The 24272-nt window shown below is 35.5% G+C and overlaps 1 protein-coding gene across 1 annotated transcript in view; it reads left to right on the top strand.

Annotated features, from left to right (window-relative positions):
* The window catches only part of LOC142337247 (uncharacterized), a 123952-nt gene extending 101709 nt beyond the window's left edge, over positions 1 to 22243 (top strand). The window contains exon 8 of the mRNA XM_075386400.1: positions 21717 to 22243. Within this exon, the coding sequence (XP_075242515.1) occupies positions 21717 to 22080 (364 nt within the window). The 3' untranslated portion in view covers positions 22081 to 22243. The remainder of the gene's footprint in view (positions 1 to 21716) is intronic.
* Positions 22244 to 24272: the final 2029 nt, after the last annotated feature.

Genomic DNA, 24272 nt, shown 5'->3' with positions numbered 1-24272 from the left:
ATTGCGAGTGAAGGGCAAGACAACAAATAACAACAAAAATGGTGAGAAATTTAATTCTTTTTTCAAATATTTTTGGAAACTTTTAGTGTCCAGTCATAAAAACCATTAGCAATGATCTGAAGCAATAGATTCAGCTCAGCTAATTCAACTGCTGAAGTCTTTGAAGCCTTTATTTAGTCAGACTGTGAAATGAAAAAAAACTACAGAAAAAGCAACTGAAATAATAGCTCAAACAATTACTTTCTTTTCGTATAACGAAAGATTTCAAAGCAGTCAATGTCATAAACAATAATTTGAGAACAAGTTCGCGTTATATTTGAACGCCAAAAATCTCTCAATTTTCATTGAGACCTCTCAGTTTTGGGACTCAGTAAAAAACAGCATAAAGAACAAAAATTTTCAAAGATTCAATAGTTTATTGATAATATTTATTGTCAAAGTCAGCAAACTATTTATTTGCCTCCAGACCAATTCAGACAACAGCGCACTTTCACCCCTAAATTAATTATATCGCAACTAGTCTACTTTGCCAGCAAGTCGCAACGAAAAGTCAAGTCCATTAGCAAGAAGAAAACAGAAAAATGGCTCTAAAAACCTAAAGGTCTGGATCCAAATATGTAATTATTTTTTATTATAAAAAATCACGATCAGGTTAAAAATAGCCTTGATATCATATTGGGGTTTAACTCGAAAATGTTGAAAACGATAACATAATTGGGCAAAATTTATCTAATTTTTTCAAAGTAAAAAAAGTTAACAGAATCTTTGTTAAATGTGAAATCTTGAAAATTTTATTTATTTTTGACACTCTGCGGTTGACGGATTTTCTAGTGATACCGCTAACAGCTCTGTTGGTAAATATGTCGGGCGCGACCAAAATTGACTGAAGAGAAAAAAAAGAATAAAAGCAGTTGAGAATATAGTTCCGACACCTACAGGTGGGCTGTGAACAAAAACAGAAGGTTAATAATATTGACTATAGATTTGAGTTTGCTCATTGCCTACAATTGATATTTTGGATGATATCTTATGGTTCTCTGACAGCAAATTTCTGAAATAAATGTTGTTTGAACACATGTCTATCGAAAAACAGTGTCACTTTTATTTACCAAATGTTGTTTTTTCACGGTGAATACTACCAAACCATCATATCCGCCGGCGTCAAAATTCCCTACTTGTCATTGTCAAGTTGGAAAACCGTTGTTTTTATGAATGTAAATGACAATAATTGGCACCAATAGTTAGTTAGACTTCCAATGGTTGTCGTTCTGGGCAAAGTTAAAGAAATTTTTGATATTTCGATTCCTTGTCAGAAATGTTCTGTTTCTTTGGTAGTGAATAAGGAGTAAAATGTCCAATCCTGTAAAGATGAAATTGGATAGAGGCATTTTCTTAAAAACCTATGAGCTGGAGCTTACAACTTAATTTTTTTTTGAAAAAATCTTCTTAGGGTATAAATTAAACGGTGCTAGGAATCTTGGCCGACGGGGTTTAAAAATGGAGAAATTTAAACGCCAGCTTTTACCCTGACTGGTGGACCAATATTATTGGTCAAAATACAGCCAGTGGGTCCACCCAATACAATTACTCTGCGGTCGGGTTGTCGGCTTATTAATTTCGAAATTTTAGAAATTGCTAATTTCTAATTTTTAGGTTGATTGCTAAACCCCTGTCGGCCAATTGGGCAATCACTGAACTCATCATATTAAAATTAATGATTATATTTTGTATCATAATTACCAGAGTATTATTTTTGCAGATCAGAACTGATTTTATATGACATTATTTTGTTCATCATTTAGTCCTGACAGGTAATATAATTGTATTGACTAGCTAATTTAGGGATATGGTGGTCTATACTATTGTGTCTATTATTGTGTGAGTATTGTGTTTCCTTTGTTTCAGCATAGTAATTCTGTACTTTTGTTTGTGTTATTTCCACGTTAGCCAACCGACAAAGTTTCACTGTTAGATCCCTAGTCGAGAACAACAGTTAATCTTGCAAGCGATTATTGCAACCGTAACTTTGACTTGCAAGATTCTTGCAGAAAAAAAAGCAATTGTTCAAGATCATGCAAGACAAAATTGTTGTGCAAGTTTGCAAGATTAACTTTTATTGTGCTGGTAGAATTTCAGATAAAATTTTGATGATGAATCATATTATTCGTAGATTTTATTTTTAAAGGTATGAACTGGTGATGTTGCTCTTCTTTACAGAAAAATTACGGATTCGGCCCCTTCGAATAGTCAATTTGAAGAGTCTTTAATCTGTTGACACAGAATTCGGCCTCGACTTATCAAAAGACTATGCTCAACATTGCAGTCAAACGAATTTGCCTATGAAAAGATTTGCTCGAGCAATTATATTATCAACAGAAATCGTCTGAACTAATTTTCTATTAAAAGGATTTTCGCTCATTTTCTTTTCTAGTGTCAACCTCAACTATATAAAACAAAATCAATATATTTTGATTTAACAAATAAAACATCTTAGAATTCTATCTTTCAGCATTTTTCTTTCTTTTCGATTTACTTTAAGTACTCATTAATATATTACATTTTCGAATCTATTCTGCCCCCCTCCCTCAGTTTTTGTCACCCCCACAGAAAAGATCTACATTTTAATCGCAGGTAAATTTCGCCTAATACTTGACAATATTCGTGTTTAGTTGGCAACTTGTTTCACTAATGATATTTTCTGAAAGAAATTACGCTTTCAACTTATGTCCTTCAAAATACAATGTCACTTTTATTTAAGCAACACTTCACATTTTATGGCAAACTCAAGCACAGCTTTCACTTCCCACAACGTCATTATGTGATTCGCGTCACTGCCAATTTAAGAAAACTGCTGTTTTTATGAACTCAAAGACATTAATTGGCGACTCAGCGCTCTGGGATTCTACAAAGTTTTGACTGCAGAAATAATCATCGCTGAATAGTTTTCTTCTCAGTTTTTCAAATATCCTGGGCCACGATAAAAATTGGTAAAAAAATGTAATAATCGCGATTTTAAGCTCTGAATGCTATGGAAGCAGTAAAACAATTGCACCGCTGAAAGGCTAAAGAGGTGAAAAAAAATCCACGACAATCAACCAAAAAAGTGTAAAAAAATTTCATCTCTGTAAACATAAAATCTCACAAAAATATTTTAACGCATTTATTTTGTGTAGTTTGGAATAAGTATTATTTGAATAAAAAAGGATATTAAATGAATAAGTGACTGGTGGCGACGAGGAAGAAGATATATCACCGATTAAACATTAGAGTTGTCATTTTTTAAGATGCTGAGCAAAAAATCCCAATTTAGTTACCCAAGAGCAAATATAAATTCATAAGTTTATGCGTCATGTCTGCTTCAAAAATTGATGAAACCACGATACACTATGGTACCAAAAAAGTATAAACACTTGAAAAATTTTTAAACAGCGCTACAAGTATTAATTGTTGCAACTTTTTGAATTCAAATTAGTTCTTTAGCAACGACTCAATAAATCTTTGGCTTTATAACATCTAATAGACAGCGTCCATAGTTTTTCATAGAAGCTTCTAACAACATCTGAATCAAAATTTCTGTTTCCCTTAAGCTCTCTGTTTTTGCAACTGTTGCTTAGAAACTGTCCGGAAACTTTAAATTGGATTCAGATCAAGACTATTTTTTAACCATTCTGGGATTCCCGCTCTTTTGATTTGAAGAAATAGCGGGAATCCCAGAAAGAATAAAAAAATCTTGATCTGAGTCCATTTGAACAGTTATGGACAATTATGCATCGGAGCATCATCTTCAAAATAAGGTTATGAAGATGCCACTTTTCATGCAATTTTTCGAAATTTTCAAGTAAGCTGAAGTATATTATTTATTTGATCAACAACCAAACAAAATCTGTCTATATGGTCATGCTGAAACCAAAAACATAGGTCATCGCTTGCCCAAACATAAGGGTTCTGATTTTTGTCGCGAGTTTTTGTATATTTTATAACAAAAAATTGAAACATCCCGTAGCTTGATAGGTCTTGAGCCTGCTGTTTGCTTGGCACGTTTGTTTGCTTGCTGTACACTAGATCATGATTTTTATAAACTGTTTTTTTTTTCATTTGTTATGAAAAGTCGATACATTGAATATAGTAACTGGACAAGCAGTAAAACAAACAAAAACATCTTTTCTTTGTAAATACAAAAAACAACCGTGAAATCCCGTTTTAAAAGTCAAAAAATCGCCCGTTAGTGCAAACCAAGCATTTAGAGCAAAAGTAACGCATAAAGAGCACAAATTGTATTGTACGTGGCTTTGGTAGCAAAGTATATAAAAATTATATTTATATATATATATATATATATATATATATATATATATATATACATACATATATATATATATATATATATATATATATATATATATGTATACATATACATATACATATATATATATATATATATATATATATATATGTATATATAATATGTTATATATATATATATATATATATATATATATATATATATTTATATATATATATATATATATATATATTAGTATAGAAGTATGTATATATGTTACCATTGTTTATATAACAAGGTGAAAAGAAAATGTTCACGTCAGTCAACCAAAATATGTAAAAAAATTACATTGCTATTAACCTCAAATCTTATTTGAATACAAAAAACATGTTATATGAATAAGTGACTGATAGCCACGAGGAAGAAGATGTGACTGGTGATGAAGAAGTCAGTGGTTTGAACAAGCGTAATGGTGTTAATTTTGTTAGAAATGCGGAGGATGCGGTAGAAAAAATTTTGCAACTAAGTTCACCAATTTCACCGCTATTCTTAGAAAACGTGACAAATTTCATCCCAATCACTATTTAAAAAAACGTGAATACTTGGTGGTGAAAACTATAGCCATGATCATAAAACTGAAATGTTTTTACTGTAGAAATCCAATACAAAGGGAGACTGCCGGAGAGCAATTTATGATTGTTCCAGTAATCCAGAAGGTCAAAACTACTTCATGCGACGCTTTATCGCAGTGAATGGCGATAAAAAGCGGCGAAAAATCTACTTTCATTGCTGTTTACTCTCTTTAAAACCTCGTTCATTTGCACGAACCCAAGTAGTTTGGTTCTGGTGTATCCCCCAAACGATCAAATTGAACCTCTACAAACCCAATATTGACTAAAAATGATTGATTTCAACGTCAGTAATTGCACAAAAAGAGGGATTAAATAGTGTTTCAGGCAAGAAAGTTACGAATTTAGTCAAGATAAAAATTACAACAATAGAGGAAAAAAATTGTTGGCCATTTTTGAACCTCTCCTAAAGTTATAAAAAAGTGTTTCTCACCACTAAAGATTACCAAAAACAGGGATAAAAAACAAATTAAGAGGAGTAAAATCTTTTGTGACAAAGTGTTATGCAGCAAAAAGCAAATTAAACCCAATGAGGAAAAACAAATTCATTCATTGATCCTCAGAAAGGGTAATTCTGCAAAATTTTGGATGGTTTGTGCTGTTGGTTTCTACAACAATTTAACAGAGCCCAAAGGCAGTTGAAAACACGCACAAAAATTTGAAATTGAAAAGTAATTGAGGTGAAGCATTGCGTCGGTATTGTGTTAGGACACTTGTGGATCAAAATGTTGATAAACAATTATTATTAAAAGTAGCTTGCGTGATAATTCAGAGATCTTGTTGTCTTTGAAGGAAAAATCCGGTGTAGTTTTTTTGTACATAACCCAAACATTTTATCTCCTATTGCGTCACTCAGACCAAAGATATCTGATGAAATTTTGAAAAAAGTCAAAGTGTTCTCATGAAATTTAAGCAAGGAGAAATTAACTTTGCTAACGTTTTTGTAACCTTACAGTGAAGAGAACAACTAGTTTATAGCTAAAAAATTGTAGTCGTTATGTAAACCAAATGTTATTGGGTAGAAATTTAGAGTTATGAACTCAATTAGACGTTTGAAAGAAGTAAAAAAATCAAAAAACTGCTTCCAATTCTCTCTAAGACTCACGCAAAACATACACAAGGGTGTTTTGGAAGAATTTTTGTAGAAAAAAACGTGATTTTTCAAAATATTTTTCTTTCAAACTCTTCACTTACCCTCGCAAAACGCTAAGTCCGTACTTCCTGACGCACAAATGGCCTCAAATCCTAACTGCGGACATCTTGGACTACTGTCTACGCAACGAGATAAACAGCCAATTTTGTTGGGCATCTTGAAGCTGTTTATTTTTTTCTATTTTTTAACGCAAACAAAAAAATATTAACCGCTTTTTTGTAATTTTGTAACGGCTGCTCTCCTATCAAAGTCAAGGAAAACTTTACACCGCCCAGTTCGTTTCAGCGGTTTCAAATCTGTCCGGATATTGTGTTTTTGCAGTTAACCTTTGTGAACTGTATTATCCGCTATACTGTAGAATACCGTTGCATTACTTGTTGCTCAATTACTCCTGATAATTAATCGCTCAGCTTTGCTGAATAACAAACTTGTTTCAAACAATTAAATGTTGTTTGAGTTTTGGTTAATAACTCAAATTATGATTCGAAAATGCAAAAACCCTTATGTGCAGCTCTAGGTAACTGTCCTCGCGACTGCTTAGGGTGAACAATTTCTATCTCGCGATGTTTTAATGTTCTCGGCGACCTTTTCCCGATAATCTAAGTTAACAAATGTAACCAAATTCGCACGTTAATCAAAGTTAACAAATGTAACCAAATTCGCACTTTGTGCTTTTCAGCGCACTCAATTGCTCAATAACGCAATTTGTGAACTATGTTAGGCTTCGTTAAAGCCAGTAAGAGAAACTGACTTTATGCTTTGCACAAAGTTTCTCTTACTTAGGAACTTTGTTCCTCAGAAAGAAAATTTGAGAATATCAAAGTTAATTCTCTTTTCACAAGTCAAAGTAAAGTTAAAACTGTACAATCACTAATATGATCTACAGAGACAAGACACGATAACAAGTAATTTACCGCTCAAGAAAGTGTGCTTCAATACGCACTGTATGTCAGTTTAATATGACCAAATTTTCGAGTTTCTACTGATTTTTGGTAGTTTTTCAAGCTCCTTTTATGCTGCTAGTCACGTGGATTTACATGTCAAATTCAACTGTTGATTGGTTGTAGATAATAATGTCGACAGAATGTGAACACTTTTCCATAACGTCACTTTTTCAGTGTAAATTTGATGTCATGGGAAATTTGTTAACCATGTAGAAGTTTTGTCGAATATTATGTATCAATAACAGGTTGATTCGCAATCCAATCGCAAAGAATCTGATGCAATACTGTTAAGTCGTAGTATTGTTTTGCTGGTTGTTGAGGTAGTTCGAGTTTGAGTTATAGTTTGACTTCATGAATGACGATTGTGTTCTAATAATAGTTGCTAAATATAAAAGTTGAACAAAATGACCAAATTCGTTTGGCTTCGATAGAATGTAGCATTAAAATTCGCTTGTCACACTATTCTAGCTTTAAGGCTTGAAATGACCTTGAAGCGCTATTCAATTTGATTTCTGAGTTGTTAAGCTCAGCCGCAATATCGCCGGCCCTGTTTTCCATCGCGAAAACATCTTTTCCAGGTAGTACTGGGGCGAGCTTCACTACTGGTCTCTTGTACACTCCGTCGTTCGTTCGAACTATAGCTGATCGAATCACACCGTCAGACCCATCGATGGTCTCCGTAATTCGACCAAGGTTGTAATATCCACGCTTATTGCTGTCTTCGATCAACCAAACGAGATCGCCTTCTTTAAGGGTTTCGTTCGCCGTAGATCGCCATTTTTGCCGATTGTTCAGAGTTGGCAGATATTCTTTACGAAATCTGTCCCATATGAGATTTGCATATGCTTGAGTTTGTCGAAAGAGCTTTCGATGATCAACAAATTCCTCTGCGCATGGTAGGTAGGGTAAGCAAAAGTTCTTGTTGCCAAGCAAGAAGTGATTGGGGGTCAATGCTTCTAAGTCATTAACATCTGAACTGACTGGAGTCAAAGGTCTCGCATTCAAAGTCTGCTCAACGATGCACATCGTTGTTGAAAGAACGTCCTCGGTGAGTGATCTGTTCCCCAACACTGCATACATTGCTTTCTTGCAACTTCTCACCAACCGCTCCCATACTCCTCCAAAGTGTGGTGCTGCGGGTGGGTTGAACTTCCATCTGATTCCTCGTTGAATTAGATGTTCTTCGATCCCTTCTTTGTTCCATTCCGCAACGTACTCTGCAAACTCTCTTTCAGCTCCAACAAAATTTGTCCCGTTGTCGCTGATGATTGTATTTGGTTTGCCTCTTCGAGCAATAAATCTCATTATTGCATTGAGACAACTATCTGTGTCCAACTTAGGTACCACTTCTATATGCACCGCTCTCATAGTTAGACAAGTAAAGAGACAACACCATCGCTTTTCGTTTCTTCGCCCAATCTTCACAATGAAAGGGCCAAAGTAGTCAACTCCAACATTTGTAAAGGCTGTTGAAGCATCTAACCGCTCTTCGGGTAGATCTGCCATGACTGGTGCTATCGTTTGTGCTCTGCCTTTTCTGCAGGTAACGCACTTATTCTTGATTGACCTTAAGGCATTCCGCATGCCTAGGATCGAAATCTTCTGCTGAACAATGTTTCTTACATGCTCAGTGCCCTCGTGTTGATTGTCCTTATGCTCGTTTCGCAAGAATAATTCAACCGCATGATGTTTCCAATGTAGCAGAATTGGATGCTTTGCATTGAAGTCCAACTGACTTTTGCCTATTCTGCCTTTGGCTCGAATAAGTCCTTCTTTATCCAGGAAGGGGGAGAATTGTAGAATTTTGCTGACTTATGGAATTTCTTTTTCCGCTCTGAGAGATTTCATCTCTTCACCAAACTGTTCTTGTTGTAGTAACTTGAAGATTGTTGCTTTTGCTTTTTCTCTTTCTTCAATGTTGACCACGAGTGTTGCAGGTTTGTCTTTGTTCAATGCTCGCTGTACGTATACCACTGTATTTACTAGTCTATTAAAATTACTGAATCGTTCCCACTGGATAGCAGCTTTCTTCTCTTCAGCCTGTATCATGAAGACTGACGAGGGTATATTCTCTTCATCTGAGGCAAATATGAAGTTCACCTGTTGTGGCCATTCGCTTTCTGGTCGCTTCAACCAGGCTGGCCCAGTGAGCCACTCCCTTCTCTTGAGTTCTTCAATGTTGATTGCTCTGGTGCCAATGTCCGCTGGGTTGTTGATACCGCTCACATGTTTCCACTGTGAAACATCAGTTGTATCTAGTATCTCAGCTACTCAATTGGCCACAAACACTTGTTGTTTGCGATGGGAACTGTGTATCCACTGCAATACCGTAGTTGAGTCTGACCAAAAACTGCAACTATTTATCCTCATTTCATGTTCCTTGACTATCTGTTCTTTCAACCTCACTGCCATGACTGCCGCTTGCAACTCCAATCGTGGTATTGAAAGATGCCTCATCGGTGCCACTCTGCATTTTCCAATGACAAACGCTAAGTCAGCTGAGTATTCTTTTGGTTGTGAACGTAGATAGGCCACTGCACACATCGTGTCTTCAGATGCGTCAGCAAACACATGAAGCTCAGTTTTATCCCTCTCTCTGTTGAAGTATCTTCTATCGATGCTTGTTTCAGCCACTATTGGAAGTTGTTCTTTTCATCTCAGGAATTCCTCTTCTTCACTAGGCTCCACTTCGTTGTCCCAATGTTGTCCATTCTTAGTCCAGATGCCTTTCAGAAGTCGTCTCATATGAACACTGAACGGAGCAAACAATCCGATCGGGTCGAATACTGAAGAAACCAGTGACAGAATCTTCCTCTGGTTTAAAGGTGCTTCAACTTCCTTGTTTGTACCTCTGCATACTTGAAGACTGTCATCAGTAACGGTCCATTGTAGTCCTAGCACTGAAGATCCCTCCGTACTGGGTTCCACTTCGACTTGCTTTGTGTTGCTGATTGACTTCAAGTCCTCTGGGATTGCTTCGGTAACTGCATCATTGTTGCTTATCCACTTCTTCAGTTCAAATCCATGTTGTGAGAGAAGAGGTTGTAGTTGGTTGAAGACTTCAATTGCTTCTTCCGGGGTTTCTACTGATTTGATGAAATCATCCATGTAGAAGTTGTTTTGTATTGCCTTGGTTGCTATTGGATACTCTTTTTCGTTGTCCAGTCCCACTCGCTTGAGAGCATAGTTCGCGCAAAGTGGAGAACTCTTAGCTCCAAATACGTGACGCTGATATTCGTATATCTGAACAGGTTCGTTAGTTCTTGGACGCCATAAAAACCACAAGCAACTTCTATCCTGTTCAGGAACTTGCACTTGTAGAAACATCGATTCGATGTCGGCTGTTAGGGCTATTGGTCCTTCACGGAATCTGAATATTGTTCCAATCAACCCATGTAGCAGATCAGGTCCTGCAAGTAGCTTATCATTTAGGCATACTTCTTTGTACTTGGATGCGGCATTGCAAACACGTCTTACTTTGCCAGGCTTGTTCGGGTTTAGCCCTGGATGGTGTGGCAAATACCATTCTTTCCCGAAGGTGCCTTTCACTTCGGACTCGTCCAATATCTTTACGAATCCTTTTTCTACATCTGTATCTATTGACTGTTGATACAAATTCTTTAGGTTTGGGTCCCTTTGGAATCTTCGCTCCAGTGAGTAAAGCTGACCCAAGGCTGAGCTGTAATTGTTCGGTAGCTTTGGCTCTGGTTCACTCCAGAGCATTCCCACTTCATACCGCTCGCCTGTGAACTTTGTCGTACTCTCTAGCATCTTTTGTGCCTGCAGTTCCTTCTTTGACTGACTGACGATGTTGATTTTGGAAGCATAGGTTTCTATGTCCCACCAGGTTTGAATATTCTCTGCCACTTTCACATCTTCAGTGAAGGCGAAATGACAAACATTTTGTCTTCTTTTGCCCGTCATGGGTCCACTGACTACCCATCCTAGCTCTGTTAGAACGGCGAAAGGTTCACTTCGTGTTCCTATCTTGTAGTCCAATGGTCGTTGTAGCTCATAAGCATCTTGACCAAGGATGATGCCAACTTCCGTCAAGTTGAAGATTTTGTTGGGTAAAACACTCAAGTGGTTGAAGCTTTGCTTCAGCTTGTTGTAGTTGTAGTTTGTGTTTCCCAAGGAGATTGACGGGTGTGCAAAGGCTTCGATTGAATGCACCTTTGAATGTAGTCCCTTTATTTTGAGAGGAACCCTTTCTGTCTTCAGATCCTTCGTTCCGTGTATGCCAGCTATGTTGAGCGTCACACCGGTGCCTTGGGCCCGTAACTTCTCTTGCAAATTTTGATCGATGAATGAAACCGTTGATCCACTATCGAGGAAAGCATATGTGTTCAGCCTGTTGCCACCGCTCTGTATTGAGACAGGAACTATCTGCAGAAAGCTAGTAACTTCGTTACTCTGGTTGATTGTTGCTGCGCTTACGTTGACTGCATGATTGCCCTCGTCCATTTGGTTTTCTGAGTGTAGCAATCGGTTGTGCTTCTTGATGCATCCATTGATGCCGCACGCATTGACTTTACAATCTTTGATTGCATGCCCTTTGCCTAGACATCCGTAACATAAGCGTTGCTTTCTCACTGCTGCGTACCGATCATTCACACTCATGTTCCTGAATAATGGACAGTTCCATATTTTATGAGTGCCATCAGCTAGCGGACAGTGATCACTTTGCGTTTGCTTCGTTTCTTTCACGTTGGAACTTGCACTAAAGTTCGATGTTTTCGAGAACCGTTTGTCTCTATTCGTGCTTCTTCGGTCTTCTTCTCTTCGCTCTCCCTTGAAAGCTGAAAACCCTTCGTGCACGAATGCTATCCTTGATAGCCATTTTTCAAACATAATCAGATCAGGCCAATCTTCATCTTTATCATCAACATAGAACCACCACTTCTCTTTGAGAACTTGGGGTAGCTTATCTACTGCCATATACAGTGTCGAGCTTGATTGCAGATCACCAATCTGCTTGTACTCTTTGAGCACATTCACAAAGTTCGAAACAATAACTGAGAAACTGATCAGACCTGTTGAGTCGTGAGGTTTCACCTGACTTGCTTTGCGAAGGCTCTCCAGTTGTGCATCAATGATCACATGAGGTCTTCCAAATTTCCTCTCCAGAATACTCCATGCAGCACCATAGAACTGTCCAGAATAGCCCATTCCAGAGATTGCTGACCTTGCCTTGCCTGTCAGTAGAATCTTCAGATGGCTCATCTTCTCTGAGTCTGGTATTGGTCGTTGATCCACTGTAGCAATGAACATACTAGACCACTCCGGCCATTCGAGAGGGTTCCCGTCGAAGTTGTTCAACTTCAGCTTTGGTAGGCCACTACTACTTGAATAGCCAGTGTTGTATCGTAGTAGACCAACTCTGGGGGAAGCGTCTCGTTCTTCAACACTTGAGGATCGGTCCCGTGAACTGCGATATCGTGAGAAGTGACTTTGCCTGTTCACTTCAGGGGTTACTTCGAAGCGAGCTGTTGATCGATCTGGCGTTAGAAGGTTGTCGATCCTGCTGGCCCAGTCAGAGACATCTCTCTTCTTGGGGGTCCAGTTGAAGGGTGATTTGTCTCGAGCACTGGTTGATTGGGAACGAGCATCATCGTTCTCTAATGCTGTTCTCTTCACTTTGCGCTCTAGCTCACGCTCTTCCTCCAGCAGTTGATGCTTGGTTTCCAGTTCCTTCATTTGCATTTCCAGCTCTAGCCTCCTCCGCTCAAACCGTGCTTGTTCGAGTCGCATCTTGGTTTCGAATTCGATATCGAATTTTTTCATCCTTTCCTCTCGCCTTTGCTTTGCTGAAGATGTTTCCGAAACATTCTCCGTTTCTTGGCCACTTGCTGTTGCTCCATTTTGCACTGTTTGAGCAACTGGGCTGTCTGTTTGGTAGTTGTTGCTCTCGCTGTCGTTCACTGCTTGGGTTGCGTTGCTTTGCTCTGCATTCATTTCTGGTTGAGTGCCTTTGCTTATATATGCAAGCCAATGATAGTCCAAACTTGCTTTGCACTTCCTTGCTTCTTTCAGATGCTCTTCAACGAAATTAGCTTGATAGGGCACAAGCTTGTCCCGAAGCTGCAGTTGCTTGGGTATTTCTTCCTCTAGAAGGTGAACAGTCTGTTGGTAGAGGACCTTTAGTTTGTTGGGTCGATCTGAATCTTCAATTTTTTTGTAGCCAATCCCTGTTTTGGTGTGAACTTCTTCCCTTAAATCTTGGAGCTTCTTGTCGTACCTTTGAGCTGTCGATTGAAGCTCCTCTCTGCTGATTGTGTTAGGATTGCCTGATTGCCTTTTGCTTTGCTTGCTCCTTTTAAGCGAGGTTAGTTCTTCAACGTAATTTGTGAAGTGCACTCGCAACTTTCGCTCTGCCTCACTGGCGTTGCGCTGTTGATTTGTTTGATTCTCTTTTGGGGTCGCCTTCGGCAATCTCTTCATCAGGTTGGACAGCAGTTTGCCTTCCACTGTCCGGGTCGGCGGACCAAATGTAACGGCTGCTCTCCTATCAAAGTCAAGGAAAACTTTACACCGCCCAGTTCGTTTTAGCGGTTTCAAATCTGTCCGGACATTGTGTTTTTGCAGTTAACCTTTGTGAACTGTATTATCCGCTATACTGTAGAATACCGTTGCATTACTTGTTGCTCAATTACTCCTGATAATTAATCGCTCAGCTTTGCTGAATAACAAACTTGTTTCAAACAATTAAATGTTGTTTGAGTTTTGGTTAATAACTCAAATTATGATTCGAAAATGCAAAAACCCTTATGTGCAGCTCTAGGTAACTGTCCTCGCGACTGCTTAGGGTGAACAATTTCTATCTCGCGATGTTTTAATGTTCTCGGCGACCTTTTCCCGATAATCTAAGTTAACAAATGTAACCAAATTCGCACGTTAATCATAGTTAACAAATGTAACCAAATTCGCACTTTGTGCTTTTCAGCGCACTCAATTGCTCAATAACGCAATTTGTGAACTATGTTAGGCTTCGTTAAAGCCAGTAAGAGAAACTGACTTTATGCTTTGCACAAAGTTTCTCTTACTTAGGAACTTTGTTCCTCAGAAAGAAAATTTGAGAATATCAAAGTTAATTCTCTTTTCACAAGTCAAAGTAAAGTTAAAACTGTACAATCACTAATATGATCTACAGAGACAAGACACGATAACAAGTAATTTACCGCTCAAGAAAGTGTGCTTCAATACGCACTGTATGTCAGTTTAATATGACCAAATTTTCGAGTTTCTACTGATTTTTGGTAGTTTTTCAAGCTCCTTTTATGCTGCTAGTCACGTGGATTTACATGTCAAATTCAACTGTTGGTTGGTTGTAGATAATAATGTCGACAGAATGTGAACACTTTTCCATAACGTTACTTTTTCAGTGTAAATTTGATGTCATGGGAAATTTGTTAACCATGTAGAAGTTTTGTCGAATATTATGTATCAATAACAGGTTGATTCGCAATCCAATCGCAAAGAATCTGATGCAATACTGTTAAGTCGTAGTATTGTTTTGCTGGTTGTTGAGGTAGTTCGAGTTTGAGTTATAGTTTGACTTCATGAATGACGATTGTGTTCTAATAATAGTTGCTAAATATAAAAGTTGAACAAAATGACCAAATTCGTTTGGCTTCGATAGAATGTAGCATTAAAATTCGCTTGTCACACTATTCTAGCTTTAAGGCTTGAAATGACCTTGAAGCGCTATTCAATTTGATTTCTGAGTTGTTAAGCTCAGCCGCAATAAATTTCATGGAAGAATTAAATTTTACCAGGGTAAGAGCGCCAAAAACCTCACTGAAAAATGAAGAATTCAATTTTGGTATATTTCGGTTTAAAAGTATTAAGGCTGAAGTGACGATTATCATACAAGGAAAAGGGGAAAGAAGCTCTAATTTTCCCTGATATTTTTGTTTTATTGTTGTTATAATCAAAATCGTAAGTAAACTGTCAACAGCAGACTGCCAGCAACAAGCGCAACCAGCAAACAATTTTTTTTTGGAATTTTGATAGAATTTGGGTGCAATCCAGCCTCCGGTTAGAAAGCTTTTAAAGACAAAAATACAAAATTCTACTCCTAGCATCTTCAAAAAGTGATCATTTTAAAATTTTATGTATATTACCTAAAGAGAATGTTATCTTTCAACGTCTTTTGCGATTGTTTTTTCTAATGTTTTTGCAGTGTTATCTGAGCATAGGCTTTTTGTAATTGCATAAATTGCGCTGTCAAGGATTTCAATATCTGGTTTTACACATGTTATTTAATCAGTTTGGTTTTGAAATTTCTTGAAATTGTAGAAATCCAATCAATTTCATTAGATTCAGACTTGTTGCAATCTTCTTATATTCTTATACGTTTCCTCGAAGTCTGGTCTTTTCTGATACATTTGTTCAAGCAGTCTACATGAGGCATTTGAACACGCGTCTCTTGCAATAGATAATAATGTTCTCATAATAGATAACGTTTTGTGTTTTCTATTCATAATGTTCAATTAAGTTCACGTTCAGTTTTTTATATCATGCATTTAGTGCGCATTGAATATACAATCTAAATTTACGTTCTGAGTCTTTCGGCAATTTTTTTTTACAAAAATCGGAAACATGTAAATTAAAATAATCGCATCGATAATGGTAAAACGCTAATTCCACTTCTGCATCACAATTTAAAATGGAATAATCACGATGGTTGTTCTTGAGCCAATTGTGTTTGTCAACTTTGACAGTTTTTTTAATTCCCAATAAAAGCAGGAAAGGTTCAACACGGAAAAACGGATAATGGGGAATGCGAAAATAGTTCAATGACCGTTGTTCAGTTGAAAATCCTAAAATTTGACCTATCGGCCACTTTTAGGGATTCAAGCGCCCAAGGGAGGATGTTTGAAAGCCTGAAAGACAGCTAATTATTTTTTAGTTCACGTATAGAAAGCACGGATTGAAAGCTGGGTTGAAAAGGGGCGAACTTTTGTAGCTCTTTGAAGTCGAAAAACAAAAGAACATTTCAAACATTTACATCCCCTTTCAGTTCCATTCTATACATTCATGTATAAATGATTGAGACATACCTGAATTTTTTGAGGAGAAAGTTTTGAAGTACTTCGCCAAAAATTTGAAGCATTTTTCAAAAATATTGTCTATTTCTAGTAAAGATAGAAAAGTGGATACATTCACAATATTCACTGCTCACTTTTTAGTTTAAGCATTAAAACCGAAGTAATTTTTGGTTTCTTTCAAAAGTATCGAATGCTCAGCTCAATTTTCATTTCATTGGAAGTCCTACAATTCCATTTATACGCCTACGAAAACAAAATCTGTTCGTTTCCATAAAAGAGACAACAATTTCTCCTTGATAAATTGGAGAAACGATTGTAGAGTGGAAAAGTCACAGGAAGAAAAAAAATGTATTTGATTGAACTCTTACAAATAGTTCATATCACACGAGATATAAGCCGTATTTGCAAAATACTCTCAATTAAGAGAATTGGTATATGATGTGCAAAGAACAGCAAAATCTTTTAGTACATTTTGTTTATAATCAAAAATGAAAGTCATCACTTAATCTTTCTAAAAAAGCTAACCATTTCTTAGGTTGTTATCACGCACCCAAGCACTCACGTCACATATGGATAAACAAAAACCAATTCTATTGTTAATTATGGCTATAATTTTTGTTTAATTTAGAATACTTAAAAAGCGTGAAAAATTGAAATAATGGAAGCTTATAATGAAACTAAATGGCTCCTAAGTATAAAAGTTTATTTGTTCCGACCCAATATAGTGGGGGAGTAAATATACACACAACTGTTTTTTTTGTTCAGTCAATTTTCGCCGGTCAACATATTCATCGTACAGGATTATGAGGGGTATAATCAGAAAGCTTGTCAACCAGAATTTAAAATTAAAAAGATTTTTTTTATTCTGCTTTTTCCGAGGAGCTAAGTAAATTTAAAAAGTTGTGAATGTTAGCCTTACTTCCGTTGTTGGTTCAAATTGTTCGTATGCTTAAATTTTCAGCAATTTTCCGCAAATAGAAGAGAGTTGGTGAAGTGCTTGAACCAATTATATTGGCAAAATTTTACGCTAAATTTTTGTAAATTCAGCTTTTGTCCTACGTTTTTTTTCATAAAAATAGCATCAAGTATGCCTACTTTGTCCAGTTCGACCGATGGCGCGGACATAAAAACTTATGACACATTTTTTTTTCATTTGTATATGATTTAATTGTACCTGGGGTTCCTGCCAAAGTTATCTGGAATTAACATTTTAACATTTTTTGAGCTCTTTTGGTTATTCGAACCGATAATTATCAAAAATACATAAGTTATGATTGATATTTTAGGATAATCATTAGCCAAAAAACTAATAAGCATTTTTTCGAGAACAATTGTTTGTTTAAAAGTAGCGCGTTGATAGCAAGGCTAGTTTTGGTCTCCTCCTTTATTTTTGCAATGGAAAATGACTCGGATTGTTTTTTAGGTCTGTCTTTTAACAATGTTTAGGCATTTTTTATCCCAATTTCAAGAAAGTCTTTTTCCATTCAAAAGTTCACTTAATAGCAGGTCCTTTTATGTTCCAATAACGTCCACTGAATCAATAATGTGCTTCATGAGTAAAGCGCATGGCTTTTATGCCTGAAACAAATTTTTCAACAAATCTCTTATGAATTCTTGAGCTTTGTCAGGTTTTGATGTTTTTTTGTTGTTTATTGACTGATATTAATTAATCAAATGTCCAATTCGTTATCTAGCAAGATATTAAATAATTTTTCTGTTTTTTCCAAGTGATGCATCCAGAGTAGTTAAAAAAATTTCAAATCAGTAGAGTAAAAAACATTTTCTGCAGCAGCAGTAGCAAAACCAGTTTTGGTCTAGTGGTAGAACCAAAAGTTCCAAAAAAAAAATTTTGAAATGTTAGTAAAGACCAGAATGATTTCAATAAAAACCCCAATTATTGACTGGTTATGTGCACTGTGAGGCGAATGAGCCTACATGTGAATTTCGTTTAACGTACACTAAAAAGCGTTAAAATTTAATGTATGCTGTTTGCATAAAGCTTTTTGTGAAAATTTGAGTTCCGCTTGTGTTCAGTTTTAATTTGTAGTCTTTTAACTTTGGATCACTACTGACTTAAAAAATGGGCTTCCCGACTAGATAGATACTGAAATTCGCATATTTTTTGTAATTTTACTGTTATCTTTGTTTTAAGGTTTTAAGAAATTTGTTTAAAAATTAAATTTGTTTTTTGAGATTTGTCTCGTTCAATCTCATTTCTGCAACATTATAGCTTAGTCTCAACAAGAAAAAAGATCGCGTTTTCCTTTTGAATGATTGATAAAGTAGTCGTCTTTGCTGTTTTATTATTTAATTAAAGGTTTTGTTGCGTTGATACTACGAACTTTCATAACTTTTTTTTATTTATTTTTGATATCTTCAAATTATTGAGGTTCTTTTTTGCTGTCTGTCTATTTTTGCATTGATGGAACATTAAAGATAAGTCACATAACAAATGAATGACAATCAATTGGGGTGCAATTGTGCAATTGATTATATTAATTGAATAGGTTCTGATCTTATAGGCTTGGGCACTGCTTCCTGGCGAAATAAAATGACAAAAAAGACTTTTTGATTTTTGCCGGTATTTGTCATTTTTGTAGTGGTATATTATTCTGGATAATGACCGGTCTCGCTGATTTTGTATGAAGGTATAAATATAGCCATTGAAGGATTTCAAATGAGAGGTATTTGTTTTTATGACTTCATATATAATGGTTTTAAAAAAGTTTAAATGTAATTTCTAACATTTCCCTGTTTTTTTTCTGTCGAATTATTTAATATTTTCTTTAAAGACTGGTCCCCAGTCTGTCCATTTAAAACCAGTTATTTGGTTCATATTCTTCTACTTTTCATACTTTTTCAAACTTTTCCTAAATGCAAATTTCATTTGCGTTCATGTCAGGTTTTGTTTCATTTCTATAGTGGTTAGAGCTCAAGGTATTTTTTAAATGAATAACACCAATCAATTTTGAATAAGAAGTGATTCTTTTAAAAGTTTTCTTTCTCTTCCTCATTTAATTGACAATTAAGTCAAAAACGTGGTTAAGCGGTGTCGAAACATTGGATGCAAAAGCACATTACTGAGTCTCTTTATTCAAATGAAATTGATTTTACTTGACGAATCGTTTTTCTAATATGTTGCTATGATTTTTGAACTCAAATTTTTGGTTTTCGAGGCAAACACAATTCAGCTCAAATATTTTTAGACCTATTTAAAATGAAATACGGCTTTTTAAAGTTTATTAATTTTAGTTTTTAAACTTATTTTTCCTATTTTTTTCTTAGTATTGCTTTCAATCATTTCTGATAGCTTCCCGGTTCGCCACTGCTTTGTAGTCATAGAAGGATCATATATGATGTCAAACAAATCATAACGAATTCCATATTACAATCCCTGTGCAACTAGAAAAAGTCTTAAATGATCCCTCTATAGTTACCAAGAATTCGTATACGATTCTAGTAAGGTTACCAAGAATCATTCATCTATTTTTCATTAATATCTTTGCCAATTAATTTTTTAAAAATTTTATTCGGTAAGGCATCACCTATGTGATTCCCCGGCATCGTTCTTTTATCTTCCAAATAACCCTAACGTACATCATCCTTTGCAAAGTGTGTGACTAAACAAAAGCGTAAGTCCAATTAGATAACTAAAAGTTTGATGTTCTCCGAAGCCCGTTAACACCTATAATTGCTCATTTTTACGAATTTTTTTTAGAAGAAACAGATAGGCATTGAGTTTTGGTCTTAAGTAATGCCAGGTTTTTCGATTCTATTGTTAGTTTTATCTCTTACTCTTCTTATTGAGAGTTATCCGTTTCGCACAGATGAGATGTTGTTTCATTTGTATAGTGGTTAGAGCTTGTAGCGACTTTTTAAATGTATACATCAATAAATTTCGAATAAAACCTGATTAGTTAAAAGTTTTCTTTTTCTTGCTTATTTAGTTGACATTTAAGTAAAAAAAAACTGTTAAGCGGTGTCAGCATATTATGTGCAAATGCACATTACCGACTCTCTTTTTTAAATTTAAATTGAATTTCAGTGACCGAATCATTTTTCTAATACTTTTATGATTTTCGAACCTCATATTTTTGGTTGCTGAAAAAGGTTAAACAAAAAACATTTCAGCTCAATCAGTTTTAGATCTAATTAAAATGACTTTACAATTTCTTAAATTTTAGTACTTTTAATTTTTTTTTGAAATATTATTTTTACTTTTTTCTCAGTATCGCTTTCCGAACAATTTTGAAAGCTTTCGGGTTTGCCACTTTTTTGTAGTCATACAGGGATCATGTATCATATCATACGAATCATATCATATTTCCTATTACGAACCTTGTATGACAACACTAATTTCTTACATGCTCCTTGTATGATTACCAAGAATTCATAGATGAACCTAGTATAGTTACCAAGAATCAATCATCTATTTTTCAATAATCTTTTTGCCATTCGTGTTTTTTAAACTTTTATTCGGTAAGGCATCACCTTTGTGATTTCCCGGCATCATTTTGTGATCTTCCACATGACCCTTACAAATAAAAGAATAAGTCCAATTAGATAACTATAGTATTGATATTTTCCGAAGCCTGTTAAAACCTATATCGGCTCAATTGTTAAAAATTTTAATTTCTTTTTTGCATATAACCTCAAATTTGTATTGTGAAAATGTTCAAATTGCAAAGTTATTCTTTTACCGCACACAAAGGATCAAATGTGGGTTGCAATTTAAATATTTAATATGTGCTCTGACTGATACGAGATTTTTGTGGCACCAGTCAATGTTTTGTGTTATATTTGTCCTTGTATTATTTCAAAGAAATTTCCTCAGCTTCAAAAGAGAATGAAAGTTATACACTTTTCAGGTTTGAATTTTTTCGTATGATACCTGTATGATTTCTAGGAAAAATCTTATATGATCCTTGTATGACTACCAAGATTTCATACAAATCTTATATGACCTAGTATGATTACTAAGAAACTTTTATGAACTAGTATGACTACTGACATTTTGTGTAATGAGTATACCGAGTTTTTGGAACAAGCCTTATGTTTTTTAATTGCTCTCAAACAAAGTTTGTAGCAATTATATTAGCCGTATTAGTCTTTGCTATGCCACTTTTCGTACTGCCGTGTTTTTGTCGGATAGTTTTTTTGTCTGACCATTTGACTTCTCGTCCCCAAAAACAGGCGATACAGAAAGAGGTAAGGCTCGGAGGGCATTAAATTGTTGAGCTCTTCTGTGTTCTACAGGTTAAACTTAGAGCTTTACTAGTCTGCTTGATTTTCTTTCTCTCTATCAAACTTAGTGATACAAGAAGTGGCAGTCTAGTTTGTTCTCACGGTCTCTTATAAAAAAACCTCTCCGTCAAATATGTTATTCACCCTTACACTAAAAAGTCACGGTAATTTTACAAATTTTCAGTTACGAAATTGAGGTAAACTAAAGTTAGAGTAAACGTCACCTTAACATAACTTCAGGTCAAAAGCTTTGTTCTCAACTTTGTTGGGGTAAATTTACCTTATTTTTTTTTCTAATTTTTTCTACACAAAAGGTTAAGTTCTCTAACATTTGTTCCTTTATTTTGAGGCTCTCAACAGCTTGCGCTGTTCACAATAGTGCGGTTTCTTTGCATTTACAGTGTTTATTTTCAGATATCTCAAAAATTCACCCAGCACATCTGGATTTGGCGGTAAAGAACCGGAGGCCCAACTGGGGAGAGAGATTAAAGAACTGAGCAATATCAGTGCATCGCCTGAAAGTGCTTTGAAGATTCCAGAACGAGATCTTAATTCCGATGACGATGTCTTGCAACCTGAGGGAACCCTGGAATGTAGCGAGGATCAAAAATTGCTCATGATCAGACAACTGCACCAGTCTTATATTAGATGCAACTCAGATGACCAGTACATTAACATGTACGCCAAACATTTCGAATTTTCAGTTCCGGAGTTGAAACTGGAAACAGAAGCGCCTATGGAGAAGGAATCGACAGATACAGATGATTCAAATCAGTAAACCCAAAAGAAACAATTTATTACTAGACTAAACATTGGATGTGAACACAGTTGGAAGCAAAAGATGGGGATAATTTAAGATCTTGAATCCTGCGAGATGGATTAAAATATTTCAAGAAAGATTCAAATATTGCAAGCAATAGGAAAATCCATGCATTCCCTTTCAAAATTTCTGTTATTTTGAATCATTCGTGAAAATCCCAGGATAACATATCAATATAAAAAATAATAGAATTAGTTATTGCTTTGCGCTTCCCCAGACGATCTCCAACGGTTATCTGGAAATATCTTGTAATATTCTTGCAACTATCGCTTGCCTTGCAAGAGCTTGCAAGACTCTTGCAAATAACGTTTATTCTGCAAGATGCAAGATCCGGACGCTTATCTTGGAAAAATCTTGCAAAATAATCGTCCGATTATGACTGGGGGTTATAAAACAACGATGTTGTTTAACCGTCAATTCAGAACATATATTGATTGGTATATATATTCGCCAAGTTATACTAGCAGTTATAAAATTACGTGGTAAGCGTTTCTCGAACATGTCGAGACAATAGCAGTCCCTAGTCGAAGCCTCGATTTTATGAAAAGGATTGGGGGGGGGGGGGGGGGGGGGGTATAGATTGACTTAAATTACAAGGTTGAGGACTCTGGTTAAAGTTGAGCCAACTTGTTTTCATAGCTCAAGCCTAATTCTTTCTCTAACAAAATCGGTCGAGCCTAATTCTTTTCATCACGCGGCGTGACTATTTCTGACAATAATCCGCAACTTTGATCAAACAAAAGTTTCACTTAAGCTATTAGGGAGACATGTAGCTAGGTTTTAACTAGATTAAAGTTTAGTGGATAAACCCAAATAGCTGGAAATTGGATTAGGGTGATTTTAGATCTCTCATTCTGAAATAATCTTGCTAATCTTGTTTCTGTTCACATAAGAGTTGTTCAGCCTCGGAGATCTTTTTTGATGTCGTTTGATTAAATGCTAATAGATCAGATATACTGAAAATATTGGTGCAGATATGCTAACCTGTATCGGAATGTTTTATTAAAAAATCAATGAATTTTAAGGAAGAAAATTTCCGATGGCTAATATTTTCCTAGACCAAATTAAGGTAACCGCATTTCATTAATGATTTTGCGGCCTCCAATTATCTGAAATGTTCTTGTTATTTGTGTGTCCAATATTGCCGCACAACTGCTGCGAAATGTGTGAAATATATGTGTGTATATAATTGTAGAGATATTAGTCATATTGTGTCTACCATATCATTATATAAAAATGTGATTGAATCCAATAATCAAATCCTAAACTTTATCCATAAGTTGAATTCGATATCCAAAGATGTTCGAGACGGTGTCAGCACAAAAGACCCAATGCCTATATAACCAATGTGACAAAACACCCACAATTTACCCTAATGTTGAAACTACCAGAACAACGCATAAAATTTAGCTAGTGCACTTGGCCATGACTCGGGAACAGTGGCCATGCCTCAGTGGCCCGGGACTTGATATGAAACTATCACATTCAAACATGGAATTAAAATATCAGTTAAATTGTGAGAAAAAGTGCTTATAATATCGAGTGATAGTTTGTAATCAGGCCATCGAACAACAAGATATCAAAGGGAATAAATTGGGTAGAAAGGCTTTGTGTACCTTGACACATAGGGTATTTTGGCATTGGGTATATTGTCATGTTGCGATGCTGACTGATATTGATCGACAATCTCAATTTTCGATTCATTGCTATGATTAAGTGAATTAACCGAAATGAGTTCAGTTTGAAGTGTTTGATTTGGGATTTTAAACAAACTATTTAAATTTAATTCATTATATTTTTGTTTGTTGAATAATTGCATAGTAGTTTTTAGCGAATATGAAATTTGCCCTATAAGAAATTTTAAATTCACTGTTTGCTTTAAAATCTCTTTTTTAAAATTTCTCATAAATCAGAAGTTTTCCCTTTTGATAGTGGGAAAATTTTTTGTTCAGTTTTAATTGTTTTTGATCCAAACATACCAAAGATTTCTTTTTTTATAAACCGAACATGCCGAACTACTATTCGAAACCGATCATACAGATCAAACTGACCATACTAACGGTTTCTACCTTAAAAACCGAACATACGAACCTTTCTTAAAAATTTTGTGGTTTTTATCGCAGCTGGAGTATATAGCCAAAACACTTGGA

Source organism: Convolutriloba macropyga, chromosome 3, assembly GCF_964194025.1.
Source record: "Convolutriloba macropyga chromosome 3, txConMacr16.3, whole genome shotgun sequence".
In the NCBI taxonomy this organism is placed as follows: Eukaryota; Metazoa; Xenacoelomorpha; order Acoela; family Convolutidae; genus Convolutriloba; species Convolutriloba macropyga.
This window is presented reverse-complemented; position numbering and strand designations above follow the sequence as displayed.